The sequence below is a fragment of the Brachyhypopomus gauderio genome, chromosome 2 (assembly GCF_052324685.1).
Source record: "Brachyhypopomus gauderio isolate BG-103 chromosome 2, BGAUD_0.2, whole genome shotgun sequence".
NCBI lineage: Eukaryota > Metazoa > Chordata > Actinopteri > Gymnotiformes > Hypopomidae > Brachyhypopomus > Brachyhypopomus gauderio.
This window is the reverse complement of record NC_135212.1, coordinates 23,937,217-23,953,363: the sequence shown is the minus strand read 5'-3', so window position 1 is coordinate 23,953,363 and position 16,147 is coordinate 23,937,217. Positions and strand designations below refer to the sequence as shown.

Below are 16,147 nucleotides of genomic sequence, written 5' to 3'. Positions count from 1 at the left end.
TACCAATAAAGTGCACCCAGGGGTAAGTGTTTGTGTAATAAAGATTTGTAGTTTATAATGAAATGGATTTGTTACAATGGAGAAAGTTTGATTCTGCACCCCCCCCCCCCCTCCCCCCAAAAAAACAGAGGTGTGTGCAGCATCAAACACCTAAAGTTGGTATTACAAAGAAAAGCCTGAGATAACATGTCACCCTGAAGCTATTTATATGTTTATGGTTTATGGACAAAGTTTAACTTTGCAATGTACTTTGTTCACTGACAAAATGTTTCCTGGTCATTGATGTAAATGGCTTCTCTCCCATTATTACATATTCCAGTAAAACATCTGTTTGTCTGTTGAAATCACAAGATTTCTGTTCATGGATCTTTACACAAAAGACAAACAAAAAATCAGTAATCTACTGGCTATCCACTTCAAACGTTTCATTCCTGATGAAGATCATAGTAAACACACTGAAATATTACAAGAAAATATTCAAATTTCTATTTATAATGGACACAACCTATATATATATATATATATATATATATATATATATATATATATATATATATATATATATATATATATAATACTTTGCATTTAGTAAAAACAGTCCGGATTGTTTAAACCTTCTTGAGGAAAAAAAGCAAAACATAAAAGCTGACCACAAATGTTAACATACTATTACTGGGTGTGGCCTGCATCTGTCGCATCTCATAACAGAGTTAAAGTCAATCTACCTAAATAAATCTGCTGACTAGACCTCAAACCTGTGGATGAAATACTTCTGAACTTGAGCAAAAATATATTTGGATGCCAGTACCTGATGTACCATATATTTACATTTATGAAGAAAATTATATTATTGATCTCTTTTCATAATATAATACACTGATTAAGATTTGGCTGTTGGTATGACATATTTTGTGCAGGCAGTGCATACATGGAACACCATAATGTGGCTGGTATAATATACAAAAACATCTGTGTCAACTGTGGGCTGGACGTCCTAAGGTCAACGTGGGACACTCCCTCAAAAGTGGTGGATAACAACCAAGCTAAGATCCTAGTGGACTTCCAGATGCAAACTTATAAAATGATAACCGGTGTGGGGAATTGTATTTTATTTGCATTATCTTATCAAACAACTGCTTAGCATTTAAGAATCTCTCAGAGATAAACAAAGCATTAAAAGATATATTATGGAGGGCACTGAGAAGTAATGACAGAAAAGCATAGGATGAAAGAGAGACAAACAGGATGTGTAAAAGGAGCACAGGTGTGAAAACGGTGAATGTGTACTGAGGGAACAGAGTGGGCTCACTTGGTGCAGAATGACAGGCAGACAGTTTTTAGAGAGACAGGCAGACAGTTTTGGTAGAGCAGAAAGGGTGGGGGCCACACTCAGTTTAACTATAAAGAAGGGGCAGATGTAGTCTGTGAGAGAGACCTACACACAAAGCTACACAAATACCACAGAGTAGGGTAGTTTAGGCTTTTGTTGTGTACTCTCCAGAGATCTCTGTATTTTATATCATAGGGAGCCATCATAGGGAGTTTTGCCTTGCCACTGTCGGCTTTGGCTTGCTCATTAGGGATTTGGACCCATAGTATTGTTAACCTTGTAAATCCTGTAAAGCTGCTTTGTGACAACATGTGTTGTGATAAGCGCTATACAAATAAATTTTGATTGATTGATTGATTATTTTAACCTGCTTTAATAAAAGGTCAAAAGACACAAGACTGGTGATGTTTTTTTTTTTTTGCATCAACGAACACGCTGCACTAGGCGGGAGGAGAACAAAGTGCAACACCGGACATTGTGGTGAAGGACAAAAAGCAGAGAAGGGCTGTAGCGATACTTGTCCAGAGTGACAGGAACACCAGGAACAAGGAATGAAAGATGCTCGAAAAATATCTTGAAAAGATATGGAAGATGAAGGTAACAGTGGTTCCCAAGGGAATAGCACAAGGGGCTGTGACCACTAAAATTGAGGAGTGGCTCCAGCTGACCACAACATCCGAGATTTCCATCCAGTATGTAGTATAGTGTGTATCTTGAAAATATAATTTTATGATTTTCTAGAATAAAGAATAACCTATTCTCTATCTATTCGTTATGAAAGCTCACATAAATAAGCATATCACATACTTTTATTGGTACTGTCAGAGATGGTTTTGACTAAAAAGTTACAAACATGGAAAACATTTTGTTGACACATTGATCTCGGACACAGAACACAAAGTGGAACATTTAACTTTCAGCTTAAAGTACTGAATTAAGCCGAAACAGGATTCATTTAATCTTTAGCAAACAGAAACAATCTGTTGCCGTCAGATCTTACTTATACTGCACATAAATATGTTATGTATCTCCATAATAAAGAATTGCATAAAAACTAAGCACATATGTTAAAGCCATAAGCAATGAATACTCAGAAATCAAAGTATTCACCTAAACAATAATAAAAAAAGGAACAGTAATATTGCAAGGACGATAGGGAACACGAGTATCCAGTCAAATCTTATTTATTCTGGCAGTTAACAATTCCACACAGTATTCAATTTTCACACCACCACTTGGGTTTCATTAACCATTAAAAAGTGCAAGGGATAAAAACCAGTTAAGTAGGCAGAGAGAAATTCTGATTGCAGAACAAAGCTGTGGATGAAGGGACCTCTATGGATAAGTATGAAGTACTACACATACAAGACTGGTTCTCTTTATGCTGGAACATACAATGCACGGGGTAGAAACAGATATCTGTATCCTTTTCAATTGACAAAATAATGGTACATCAGTCTTTGGATTTGCAATCAATGACCACCACTTTTTATAAAAACATTTTACGAAATAACCATAGACTTAGCAGGGCAAAGTTTTTTACATAAGTCACACTACACAGCATCACTTATGTAAACGACAATGTGAGCACTCTCCTTCATCTGAGTCTCACTCCTCAGCGTTATCCATGATTAAATTATTTAATCAGAATTTGTTTTTAGCACACATTTATCAAATAAAAGAATTTATAACTTGCAAATTTATAAAGTAAAAAGCTCAAGAGGAATGTCTGAAGCAATGTTTAAAAACAAATATTTACTGAAACTCTAAAATGTTAAAACATTATCCCATTGGTTGAGATTGTCACATAGTTTTTCAAATATGTAAACGTATGGCAACATTTGGAAGATTTAGTACCAAAAACTATTTTGTTTCTGAAAAAAGTCCAATTACTGTTCTTTAAACCTGATTTATACCATGGTGCTTCTTGCTGATATTATGCCAGCACATATTTGAGAAATCAGATAGACTAACAAAACAACAAGTAAAAATGCCCACTCTCTAAAGTCTATGATATTCTCCTTAACTCTGGCAGTATAAAGAGATCTACAGTTTCAGTGTTCCCTTTCTCATACCTGAACAGTCACTGTATGCATTCTTTTAATTCGTTTATTTTTTGTAACTAGTGCCATCTGTTATATACTATGGAAACTTAACATGAAATGTGTTGGTGAAAACTGTTGTTGTCAAACGAAGGCACTGGGATTCGTTCCCACACTTCATTGTCCTCGTATTAGGTTGCATTGTAAGAATATACCACAATGTTTGTTGATGAGTTACACAGGGAACCACCTCTTTCATTAACAGGGCTGGGTCATAGCCACTTCATTCAATAAACAAAACAGACTTGTGGGTAGTGTGCCAAAAATCGGTGGCTAATCTGCTGGGAATGTTTGGTTCTGATGACCTGATAATTTTGAGCTATTGTTTTTCTTTTTAGGTGTTTACCTTGTTTTAAGTAACATGGTCCTAAATGTTGCCTGCTGTTTCTACTATCGATGTCTGGAATGGCTTTTACCATCATAACTTGAGCATATTTGTAAAGCTTTGCATCATGCAGATGCGCCTGTTCACCAAAGCCAACTGTCTAGATGTTGAATGCAGTAGCAGGACTGCTGAAGAATGGATGTAAGTTCTCCATAGCTCTGTTCTTTCCAGTTGGGTAGGAGTCGTTCATTGTTAAGAGCCTGCAGCTTGGGTGTCCCTTCCCTCAAGACCTGATACAGGCATGGCCACCTACTCTGGATTCGGAGCCTGGTCCGGCGGTCCAGAGTTATTCCCCGCACAATCTTTTTGGCCCGCAGCTCTCTCAGAGCTGGCAGTTTGAGGCAAGAGAAGACCAGACCTCGGCTAGGGGAAACATCAAGGAATTCTAAGGAAAGGGATTCAAGAGTGTACGAAATGCCCAGATTCCGAAGTGGCACAAGAACATGTAGAGTAAGAGACTTAAGGTTAGGCAGTGATTTAGTCAATGTCTGCAAGGTGCTCGGGCTTACACCTTTAAATACCCAGAAGTATTTAAGTTCTAAGATGCGGAGATGTTGGAACTGAGTAATTAAAGCAACTGATGTGTCTGACCAGTCAAAGTGCAGGCGCATCTTGGTGATTCGAGGACAGTTCTGGGCCAGTTTTGCTAAAAGGATCTGGAAGTTACTGACTTGGTCCATTTTGGTGATATTGTCCTGGTGAGAACTAGAACTGGAGTGGACCCGGAGGTCCAAGGGTTCCAGAAGTGTGAATGTCCAGTTCAAGTCCAAATGACTGAGATCCCTGCAGTGGACATTTTCCAGCAGGTGAGACAGGAGTTCTCCCCATTTATTGCACTGGTCCCCCAAATCAAAGCTTGCTTTGAGGGTCACCAGACTGGCCCCACGAGATATGAGATGGTGGGTGTAATGATGAACCCAGGCCTTCCAGCGCTCAAATTCCCTGTTGGACACAAGCAATCCTTCTTGTCCAAGATGGAAAACCCCGCGACGGGAGTAGTCTGCAACTCTCCAAAGCTTACCAGAACGAACCAGGTAGCTCCAGCTAGAACACACAAGGGCAGAGTTACACTTGTCCACTTCACTGAGGAACGAAAGCACGTGAAGCTGACATTCCACTGGCAGTAAATTGAAAGGGAAGTAATCTTCATCGGCTTTTAGCCTCCTTCGTGCGCTAACAGGAACGAGTGGTCTCTTCCTTGGAGGCATGATCAGTGACGGTAGACTTCCAGAGCTCTACAGTGATCATGCCTCTGCTCTACCTCCTCACCGAAACGCCTTCTTCCAGTTACACCTAAGTAAAAAAAAAAAAAACATAGTAGCCAACTACATTTCAGACTAAACCTGCCTAAAAGACTAATGCACAAGACTACATTTTATGTTACTCGTTAAAAGCGATATTGCTCAAAATGAGTTAAATACTTGGATATGTGACAGGTAACTATGTTCCTTAGAAAGATAGCATGCAAAACTATGTGGACAAACGCTCTTACCTTAGCATATTGGTTTACTATCGGAACGTTAGCTAGATGGCTAGCGACTGTTTAAAAAGATCATTAAATCGTGGTGGACCTAGACCGTCCCAGTTCGTGGCGTTGACACGTTAGCTAGCTACATGACTAAAACTAGATGTGGAACTTGTTTCTGCGCGGCCGGCCAGCTAGCAACGCGGATAAACATCAAGCAGCGTCCAGCTCGCTAACTTAACTAGCTAATTATTAGCCAAACAACCGAGACAGTTCAATGATGGACAGTCTCTTTAGCGAGGACAAACCACGAAATGCACTCTATGTTGTTGTGTTGAGGTTGCTGTCTTGGTTTACGGACCAAAAACTAACTGTTACATCCGTTTATGGTAGTTATGCTGAACTCTTCGAGACGGTCCCGACTCCCCGAGCGCTTGTTGTTCTTTGTAGCCAGGTGACGTCATCAACGTGCGCTGTCTTGACCTGAAGCGATAACAGGAACCTTAATAATAACGATCATACTTTGGCAATAGCCAAAAACAACAGTTTAGTAGATGTAAATGTAGGATCATTGGTTTCCTTGTATTTTTTCCAGACATTTTTGTTAACTTATTGTTGTTCTTTATCCACGAATAAAGCACTGAGTTGCTAGGGATTTCAACAACAGGCTCTGCCAACCGAACAAAAAGTGAATTCATTTCTGAGTTTAAAGCGTGTATTTTACATTACAGAGCAATTTCCAAGGCATGTCTCCACATTCGTTCCTTATTGTATCGTTATCGCAACCCTTAATGTCGTGCTTTTATTTGTGTACCGCCGCCATAAAGGACAACGGATTTCCATAATACTCTTAAATTTAACAGTTGAAGATTGGGATTAGAATTAAAAGATAATTTTTGTTTTTGTTTAGTGTTTGTTTAGTGAAAGTATAACTTATATTGCACACAGTGCAAGAAAACGATTAGTACAATCAAGTAGGCAATTTCTTTATATTTGTAAAATAAAACACAATAGCCTACCACAGATACAAAAATATATATATTACAAACATTTACCAACAATTTTCATCGCTAGGAAACCATGCTCTATTAAGGTGTTTCAAAATGTGCTTGGTAGACACTATCGATTTGATTCACATCTGTCTTGAGCCTCAAAGAAATACATAATACGGCGGAGTAACCTAAGGCTATTAGCACAACATACCAACCACTCACTATAGGCAATCTATATAATCTACGTAATATTCTTATTCTAGCATGCAGATTCAATGAATGTTGTGCTGTAGAAATACAGGAGCCTCTATGAATCTTGCGATGACAGCAATTTGTGGAAGCCTGAATAGGACATTTTCATATTTGTGTGCTTATTGACACAAGGTGCCTTTACTAGATTCATTGGTGGGCAAATCAAGATATGGAATCGATGTAGAATTTAACCCTCCTTATTTAATACTCCTGCTTCATAATCAACTAATTTTCAAGTCCTCCTCACAGACTTGAAAATTAATTGATTAGATCCAGATGAGGAAGAGAGAAAACACAGCTAAACATAGCATTCATATGGTTGTGAATGATCTTAAATTAACTTGTGCTTTTAGAAATTATACAAATATATTTATACAAGAACTGTACATTTCTTGGACTATAGTATTTTATTGTAATTACTACATACTGCTAGAAGATTATCCGTCGTTTCTCATTAAGTATAAGCTAATGTTTGTGTTGGAATAGCTAGTCAAATGTCAAAACATTAAAAAATTCTGGGAATAAATAGTATAAATGTTGAAGTGTTCAGATATTATAGTAGACTTACAGTTATTCACTCTAAAGTGCATCTTGAATATGCTTTTCAGATTTTTTATTTCTCTGCAAATGTATCTTCAGTACCTGCAAATTTATCTTCAGCACTGGAAAACCAATAAAAATATTTGGAGTATACTGAATATAATCATGGATGCGTTTATATAATAAGGCACAATATAAATATATTATCTAACATATTTACAAGGCAGTACAGGCACAATATCACTTCTTATTGGATGACTTCATGTCATGTTTAATCCAAGACCTTTGTAGGCTAACCAAATTTGGTGTCCGATAGCTACTTAAGACACTGTCAACTTTTTAAAACTAAACCAGTAAAACCATAAGGGAACTTATCTTGTACTGGTGAAAGGATGTTGTTGCTATGCACGCCGGTGAGCTGCGCAATCACAGGCTTGCAAGTGGACATTTAAAGGGAAATAACAACGCTCCCTTTGTATACATCCGAGTTTCTTAGGACATTAAGAGTCTTTTAGCAACAACTACTATGTGCATCAGTGGCGACATTAATTGGGCAGTTTCTTGAATTTCACGCAGCGCGCCTATCAGACTAGAAAGCACCGACAATAGCGAGGATATGTTGGGGTCTAGTTCTGTGGAAGGAGGTTCCGTGTCCTATCTCTCTACTACAGCCAGACCCTGGCGCCATCTTGAATTTTAATGTAAATTATCTGGCAATTTTTGTTTGCTATATGGCATATTTAGACAGACATTTCGGTCACATCGGGCGCCTGTGACGGATAGGTCCTGACATAGGAAAAAAGGACAAAGTGAGTATTGAGGCACCAACTCGCTCTCGTTTGCGAGATCGTTCCCTATTTGACACTTTCCGGGTACGTTTGTCGGCCAGCAGGGTGGTTAGCCTGTGAGCTATGGGCTAGCTGGCGTCTCTGTGTGTAGCTGTTGAGTTAGCTCACCAGTTGAAGCCTTTACGGGCCCGACGACTATAGTCGGTTAACTTAACGTGGGGCGTGTGTCTTATATACTCATAACACAGCCCAACAGGTCGCTTTAGCACTTGTTTATGTGTCTGGCTAATTATAACGTCTGTTGTGACACTATTTGTGTTCTTTAGCTAGCAAGATGCTAGCTAAGCTCGGTAGTCAGCCAAGTTCTCGGCTGCTGCTGGGCACCAAAGCCTCTGCTGATGTGGAGGTGCCGGCTAACGGCTAGGTCTCCATGATGGTGAGCGCCCCAGCTAGTGGGCCGCTCTAGGACCGCCGCTTCGGCTCAAGTTGTAGAGTTAGCCAGCTAGCTCCGTAGCAAACGGGATTTTAGGTAACTTGGCCAAATACAGCTGTTTCATTTGTGTGGTAGATCAATGACATGATGGATCTGTAATGTAACTGAACATTTGCGTGTGTTGCCGCTCGTCTGTGTGGACCACCTGCCCTGGTAGCTAACCCCAGCTATCGTAACGCTGTGTGGATGTTTAAATGGACAATAGAGTTAGCTACCTGGCTAACAGGCTAGGTCCCATAATGTTTAGCCGCAGCTGCTTAGCTAGTACATACATATATCTCCAATCGGTCATGTTGTATTAATTCTGATGATACTGCATATGTCTTTTTTTCAAATATTATTAGAGAATGCGCAATGATCACTATCACCCAAGTGTTATGAAATTTCAGCATTAATTTGTCTCAGGCAGCTGATTTCATTTCCCACAGCAACCAGTGGGTGGCAGTCTGCACTCAATAATAGTTGGCAACTCAATCAGCATATTAACCATTAGGGTTGTACAATTTGTACCCCGTCTTGTTTTCTGCTTTAAAAATGACGAAACAAACAAAAAACAATCGATAAATGTTTTCTACATGGTTACTGTCCAAAATGAATCTGACTCTCGAATCTTTTTGTAACATGTGGGTATCAAAAATGGTGGAATTCCCACCTCTCCTTTTATGTTCCATTCAGTCGGACACAAATGATCACTGTGAATTGACGCACACCTTAATAATGATCTCAGTTCTCACATTGTGATTTTTTTTTTTGCCCTGCTTTGTGGGTATATGCTATTAGTGCTAAATCATTTCTGCTATTTTAACAGGTGGAAGCACCTTCTAAATCAGCAAGCAGGATTTCTGGGAGCTGCAGTGTATATTCATATTGCCCATGCAAGTGGGAGATAAAGCCAGGTTGTTCCACTTCTCTCCACATTGCATGATTTCTCATAAGCACATAGAAGCTAAATGCACCTTTACCAGAGAGCCAGCTGGTATGAAGTAGATGGGAGAATCCAAGAACATGGTGCTGAATGGCAGGAGACATGGCAGTAGGTTCTCCAGTGATCAGCCCGTTGGGAAGACCAGGCTGCAAAATACTCAGAGGGCTCATCTGTGCCAGAGCAAGGGCTCCCCTAGTGGCAGGAGATGCAGCCGACGTGAGTGCTCAAATGTAGTAAAAAAAAAAAAAAACCCAAATGTATGCTTCACATTTGCATGCTGGTTTTTCATTGTTTTTCAACATTTAGTTCAGTGTCTTTATTGCTTCTGTGGGTTACGCTTCGCTGTTCTCTGTCAGGTTTCAGCGGCGCTCCTGCGGAACCAGAGCGGCGTCATGTGCCGTCCTCGGGCATGACGGCCAAGGAGCTGTGTGAGTACGATGACCTGTCCACCAGCCTGATCCTGGACCCTTACCTGGGCTTCCAGACCCACAAAATGAATACCAGGTTTGTGTTTTTGCAGTTCTGCGGCTCATTTGGCATAGCAGAATTTGCTGTACGCTGCACTATATCTGTTGTGTAGCCCTCCAATAAGATGGCCGTTGTCTCTAAACTTTTCCAGGTTTCGGCCAATCAAAGGTCGCCAAACGGAGCTTAGGGAAGTGATTGAAAGCTTCAAGAAGTCTGACAACCTTGAAAAAGCCTTCCAGGCTTTGACTTCTGGAGACTGGAGCAGACATCACTTTCTCAATAAAACAAAGGCCCAGGAGAAGCTCTTCAAAGCACATGTAAATGTTGTTCCCACAAGAAACATGTTTCCTGCCTCCTACTTTGGACACATAAAATTGTCATGCATTGATCATGAGTACAGACGTTTCCACCTTTCCCTTGCAGGTATTTGTTTACTTGCGTATGTTTGCGTCGGACAGTGGGTTTGAGATTCTTCCATGCAATCGCTATTCCTCAGAGCAAAACGGAGCCAAAATTGTAGCAACAAAAGATTGGTGAGCTCAGTGAAATGTAATTTACTGATTAGCACTTTGGTTTCATCATGAAATTAGTGAATGCTTCACATTTTGTTCTTGTTATCTTAAGGAAAAGGAATGATAAAATCGAACACCTTGTGGGCTGCATTGCTGAGCTGTCCGCTAGTGAAGAGAGAATGTTGTTACGGCATGGAGAGAATGACTTCAGTGTCATGTACTCTACACGGAAGAACTGTGCTCAGCTCTGGCTTGGACCTGCAGCTTTTATTAATCATGGTACGCATGCAGTATTCCCCTGCCTTCTTTCACCTTTAACAGTATACCTCCTCAAGAAAGAATGACAACACGTTTCCACTTTAAAATTCACGTTTGTTCAACAGTTAGTTAGTACCAGTTTTAACAACAGACATATTTTGTAGACAAACTACTTTACTTTATTAATTTCAGATACTAGCATCAGTGTGACCTTCCTGGAATGTCTAGTGTAGGGTAACTGCAGTATAGCCTATGCGTAACAGCCAAGACCTTTCATCCCGCGAAAGAAGGGGAACAAGAATCAAGTGCCTACAGTGAGACAGAGCAGAGGTAGACCAGCAGGTCAGTGTGAGAGCAAAGCATCATGGGAGGACAGACAAAGGTCATGAAGAAGTAATGAAATGGTTGCAGTCAGACTGCATGTTGTGCTCCACCATGTGTAAGCACAATCAATTACAACGACAACTGTATTGTTATACTGTACTATCCTTTACAGACCGTTTCCAAATCCCCACATGACCTCTGACATTTAAAGAACCTACATCACTCAACCGACACCCCACCTTATTGAAAAATCATCAATAAGTGGGACAAGCAGATTTGTCTATTCTATAATAATAATAATAATAATAATTTCCACTTCTATAGCGCCTTTCAAAGTACCCAAGGACGCTGTACAGAGCAATACAAAAAAAACACAGACAATAAAAAGAAAAAGAAAATCCCATAGAACAGACCTAAGTTCAGGAAGTTGTGAGAAAATGTTGATTAAATAGGTGGGTCTTTAGTTGAGCCTTGAATGCGTTAAGAGATGGTAAGAGACGGAGGGAGAGGGGAAGAGAGTTCCAGAGAGTCCACCAAAAAAATGAATTAAGTAACATTTTTGTCTTTTGCGTTGCAGATTGTCGGCCAAATTGCAAGGTTAGTAGAAAATGGGCATTGATGTCACTGAGTCACTGCTTCCTATGAATATTAACCTGCTGCATGGGCACAAATGACGAGAGCTGATGGAAGGGTTTGTTGCAGTTTGTATCAACAGGGCGAGACACCGCCTGTGTTAAGGTCCTGCGGGATATTGAACCAGGGGAAGAGATCTCCTGTTACTATGGAGATGGCTTCTTTGGAGAGAACAATGAATTCTGTGAATGTTATACATGTGAAAGGTACGATAATTTTTTCCCGTTTTTTTTTTTGTTTGTTTGTTTGTTTTTTTCTTTACCGATAACGAATCAAAAGTAATTTTGCAATGAAGAACGATGTTTTTTCTGCCACATCACTTCAGGCGTGGAACTGGGGCGTTTACGTCGAAAGCAGGGCTGCCTGTGGAGGCTCCTGTGATCAACAGCAAGTACGGCCTGAGGGAGACCGACAAACGGCTCAACAGGCTGAAGAAACTGGGGGAGGGTAGCAGGAACTCGGACAGCCTGTCCGTCGCCTCCACGGAAGCAGAGACTCAGGAACCACCCAGTGGACAGACGTGTAAGAGCACTTGGAAACTGTCCTTTAATGTTTGTGTTAATGAATGGGTTTTTCCTTTTGGTTTTGGAACCTCGTGATGAAAATTTAGATGAATTATGCTGTTTGTTTTCTTTTGTTCGCACCCCTCCCCCTCCTCCCCGTGTTCTTGTAGCATTACGGAAGAGGACATCGCAGCCCTGTCTTAACAAGCTTGGCAAAGCCAGAGCTGTAACAAGGCAAACTCTGTCGAGCACTCCTACCTCTACCTCATCCTCTAAACGAAGTCAAACGACCAACGCCAGTTTACCAAAGAGACTTAAATCGAAGCCCGCGCAGCCTTTGTCAAAGGGACGCAGACGGTGTCGCGCAGCAGAGCCAAAGGCCCCAGGCCGCTCGAGCGCTGGGAACCTGGGTCTCAAGCAGTCCTCCCGGAGAGAGTCGGACCGGCGAGGCCCCACCCACCCGTCTGGCTGCAGGGGCAGCGTGACCCGCGCATCAGCTCACGAAAACAATCAGAACTCCTCAAAGGGTGCTTCAGTATGCAAGGACGGTGTGCCTTGTCCCTACAGAACTCGTAGGTCCACCCGGGCCTGTCTCGGTGCTCAGGAGGCCGCTGGCGGCAGACGGGGGCCAAAGGCGAGCAGCCCGGCCAAGCTGCCCGGCGGCGTGGTCCTCAAGGCGGAGCCTGGCGACCTCGTTCCTGTGACACCTGGGCAACAAATCAACACTCCAAGCCCGGAGGCCAGCTGTCCCAGGAAAGGGACGTGCCCCAGGCGGAGGAGGGCCGTGAAACAGGAGGAGGTGAGCTCCTGCGGGGACGACTTCCTCCAGGAGGGGGTGCCGGACCTGCGGCACGCGGCCCGGCCCGCCGACGTGGCGGACTGCGGCAAGGTGCCGTTTGGGCTGCCCGGCCGCCACCAGCACTACAACGGCTCCGCCAAGAGCAGCAAGCCGATGCGGCGCGGGAAGGGCAAGAAGAAGCGACGCATCACGCGCTACGACGCGCAGCTGATCCTGGAGAACAACACGGGCATCCCCAAACTCACCCTGCGCCGACGCCGAGACAGCAGCGGCAGCAAGGCCGACCCCCACGACGCCAAGCCGGCCCACTCGCCCGGCTCCTCCAAGATCCGCATCAAGTTCAGTAAGGAGCAGGAGAAGGAGCGGGCCAGCTCGTACGTGGCCAAGCTGAACAACGGCTTCGGCCACGGCCCCCCCAGCACCTCCACCAAGCTGAAGATCCAGCTGAGGCGCGAGGAGGACAGCCCAGGACTGCGGAGACCTTACCCTGATGACGTCACCTTCACGGGGATCGTCAAGAGGGAGGCGGGAGAGGTTCTGGAGCACGAGGTGGCCGCTCAGGTGGGTCAGAACATCGAGGAGGACTCAATGACTTCGGAGGATGAGGAAGAGGAGGACTACTTTGATAACGAGGATGATTTCATCCCGCTTCCACCAGCGAAACGCCTGCGGCTCATAGTGGGCAAAGATTCCATAGACATTGATATCTCCTCTAGAAGAAGAGAGGACCAGTCACTCAGACTCAATGCTTAAGCTATGTAAATGACCCTTGTTCCTACCAATCATGTGTCCATTTGAATTATGTCATTTAAATGGGGAGTACAGATGGTAATTTACAATTAAATCGACACAAGATATCTTTCTCTACATTTTAATGATGGCACTTCTTTATTCCTTATGATTATAAATATTGTAGAAAGTGTACAGGTATGTCTGAATATTCTATCCAAGTCTGATTAATGTGCAGATGTTTGTTGCAGGTTTTTTTTTTCTTTTTTGTCCTGCTTTGCTGTTTTGTTCCATTAAAGAAATGACTCCATCAGAAACACTAATGTCAAATCAAAGCTGTCGGGGCACTGGACGCCAGCAGTAAGCATTGCCCTGTTTGCCTCGTGCTTACTTGTCCCGCAAGTCTTCATTCATCACTGGCCATGTTGGCCTTTTTGGTAGAAGTATTCCTTTGGTGTCTCAGCCTGCCAGAGAAGGCTGCGATATGTTTGTCCGCTTTCAGAAACACAATGTATGAGTCCATCTCAGATGCTTTTTTTTTTTGTTTATTTTTAAATCACAGTGTGGACAAGGATGTGTCCCACTCATCATGTCTAAAGGGAATATTGGGGAAAAAAACTGTACAGAGGGGTGACAACCTTAAAATGATAAAATTCTCTCCACTTGAAATGTTCTGTTTGAATTATGTGTCATGTATCATGTTTTGGCCATCCAAGGTCATGGTGCTCATTGTTGTGGCCTGGTGCTGTTCCATTAAAAGCTGAAGACTGAAATAGTGTGTGAACAGCAGAGATGTTATGTGACCTCTGAAATCCCATAGGAAGAAGTGTTTAGGCACAATATCTGATAAAAAAAATCAAATTTTCATCCATCCATAATTTGTTATGCAGTTAATGACAGTATACAACTATTTGACCTTGTGGCTTTGTGCATTTTGTGCTTTGCCAGTGAGGTGATTATTGAAAAGTAGCTGTTAGTCTTAAATTCCATAACTCACCATATGAGTAGGCAGCTGACATTTTCTCTTAAAAAAACAAACACAAAAAAAGGGAAAAAAAATTTTTTTCTTTTATCTGGTCCAACTAATGCTGTATGAGTTCAGACTGGTTGCCAGATGCTGATTGTCATAATGATCACAAATATTCCCCAAGGTGGTTGTTCTTCTCAGCCTTCCTGTGTAGAACATCATGGAAGTAACAGTGTGGGATGTATACATGCATTGGGTTGGGGTGGGGGGGGTCTTCACTCTGTATATTCTGGGACTTGTTTTTATTTAAGTGTTTTGAGTACTTGAAAACAATATAAAAGTCATTTTCAAGATATATTGCTGTGTCTACACGTGTCCTCGTTGGTTGAGATGTGTGTAACTAGGGGAGGCACAATGGTGAAGTGACAACCATTCTTAACATTTTAGAAGTGACTTGTAAATCTGAATGATGGAGGATGTTTAGAATTTATAAGCATTTTAAGATGTCGTACCAATAGTAACTCATGTGGTTTGTCTGCATAATCATTCATGATTTTAAAGTTGCATGCTTGATTGTCAAGGTCTTGTTTAGGTCATGGCTTTGTAATTCTGATTTAAGTAACTTAAATTACCCTTTGTGGATGTGAAGGATATTCCCTCAAAATATGGTTACAAAAACTTTCTTCACTTTTAGCATATATAGGATGTATTTGTTATGGTTTAATGTTCAAAATGTATCTGGAAAGATTTTTTAACTCATGTTTCAGGTTGTGACCCAAATGTAGAATGTAGGCCACATGTCATCACTGCTCACACTCTTTGGATAGTTATTATAGACCATGACCCTAACCACGGCAGTCACCTAGCATCACGTGACCCTAACCACGGCAGTCACCTAGCATCACGTGACCCTTGTGTGGTGAGAGCGTTATAGTTGCAGCAGTTGCCCAGTGGAACGGAACAGCGAAGGTTGCGTTGGGTAGCTTGTGCATTCTTCTGTATGCCACATAGGTGATACCTGTCAAGAGGTGTCTAAGTCTTGCTACGAATGCACTGAGTAGTTTGTCTCAGACTTGAGTTTTGGGTTAACTATTCAGGAAAAATCAAAAGGTTGTCTGCATGCTATAATTTTATAATCTGTCAAATGACAAAGGAGAACAAGGTGCTATCTAAAAAGGTGCTACACATTTTGATAAATGCAAAAGTCACAATAACATGTACACAATAACAATACCATTTTAGCTCAATAACATCCTATATATTGCCGAGTGGAAAAATTAAGGAAAAAGTGATGTTACTTTGTATTGATTGTAAATGACAGCACTAAATTACAGTAAAGTACAGAATACAAGCAAACCTTGATTAGTGCACTGCATCCCTAAAACGTTTATCTAGTGTGTGACCTATTAAAACAAGTATAGTAAGATATTACAGGTGTTGTCATTGGAACTGTTCTCTGATAGCCTATTTTGCTTGTCAGGTCCACATTAAGCATGCTAGGTTTATTTTGAAAACAGAAAAACACTTCACGTGACCTTCTTTTAAAACAGTAAATCAAGTTGGATGGTAAATCCAAGATTCAGGGGTGTTAGGGGGAGAGAAGAAGAAAAAATACATATATATGTATATAGGCTATACACAAAATACGAGTGCAGGTTTTATTTAACATGTTCTCAGATCTT

General features: G+C 41.5%; 2 protein-coding genes across 4 annotated transcripts; one reads left to right on the top strand and one right to left on the bottom strand.

Moving 5' to 3' along the window:
* Positions 1 to 2,498: 2,498 nt before the first annotated feature.
* Positions 2,499 to 7,478, bottom strand: LOC143493676 (uncharacterized). 2 transcript variants are annotated; one of them, XM_076992190.1, is made up of 3 exons: positions 7,095 to 7,478; positions 5,310 to 5,765; positions 2,499 to 5,110 (listed from the first exon to the last, which is right to left on the bottom strand). In XM_076992190.1, exon 3 carries the CDS (start codon positions 5,023 to 5,025, stop codon positions 3,901 to 3,903), a length of 1,125 nt encoding a protein of 374 aa, XP_076848305.1. In that variant the 5' UTR covers positions 5,026 to 5,110; positions 5,310 to 5,765; positions 7,095 to 7,478; the 3' UTR covers positions 2,499 to 3,900. The 2 variants fall into 2 exon arrangements, with proteins under 2 accessions (XP_076848305.1, XP_076848306.1); XM_076992191.1 differs by having other exon boundaries at positions 5,644 to 5,765.
* A 36-nt stretch (positions 7,479 to 7,514) lies between these two features.
* Positions 7,515 to 14,271, top strand: kmt5b (lysine methyltransferase 5B). 2 transcript variants are annotated; one of them, XM_076992188.1, is made up of 10 exons: positions 7,515 to 7,875; positions 9,156 to 9,488; positions 9,629 to 9,776; positions 9,892 to 10,057; positions 10,164 to 10,273; positions 10,365 to 10,531; positions 11,412 to 11,431; positions 11,537 to 11,673; positions 11,793 to 11,989; positions 12,141 to 14,271. In XM_076992188.1, exons 2-10 carry the CDS (start codon positions 9,335 to 9,337, stop codon positions 13,520 to 13,522), a joined length of 2,481 nt encoding a protein of 826 aa, XP_076848303.1. In that variant the 5' UTR covers positions 7,515 to 7,875; positions 9,156 to 9,334; the 3' UTR covers positions 13,523 to 14,271. The 2 variants fall into 2 exon arrangements, with proteins under 2 accessions (XP_076848303.1, XP_076848304.1); XM_076992189.1 differs by lacking the exon at positions 7,515 to 7,875 and adding an exon at positions 7,890 to 8,383.
* Positions 14,272 to 16,147: the final 1,876 nt, after the last annotated feature.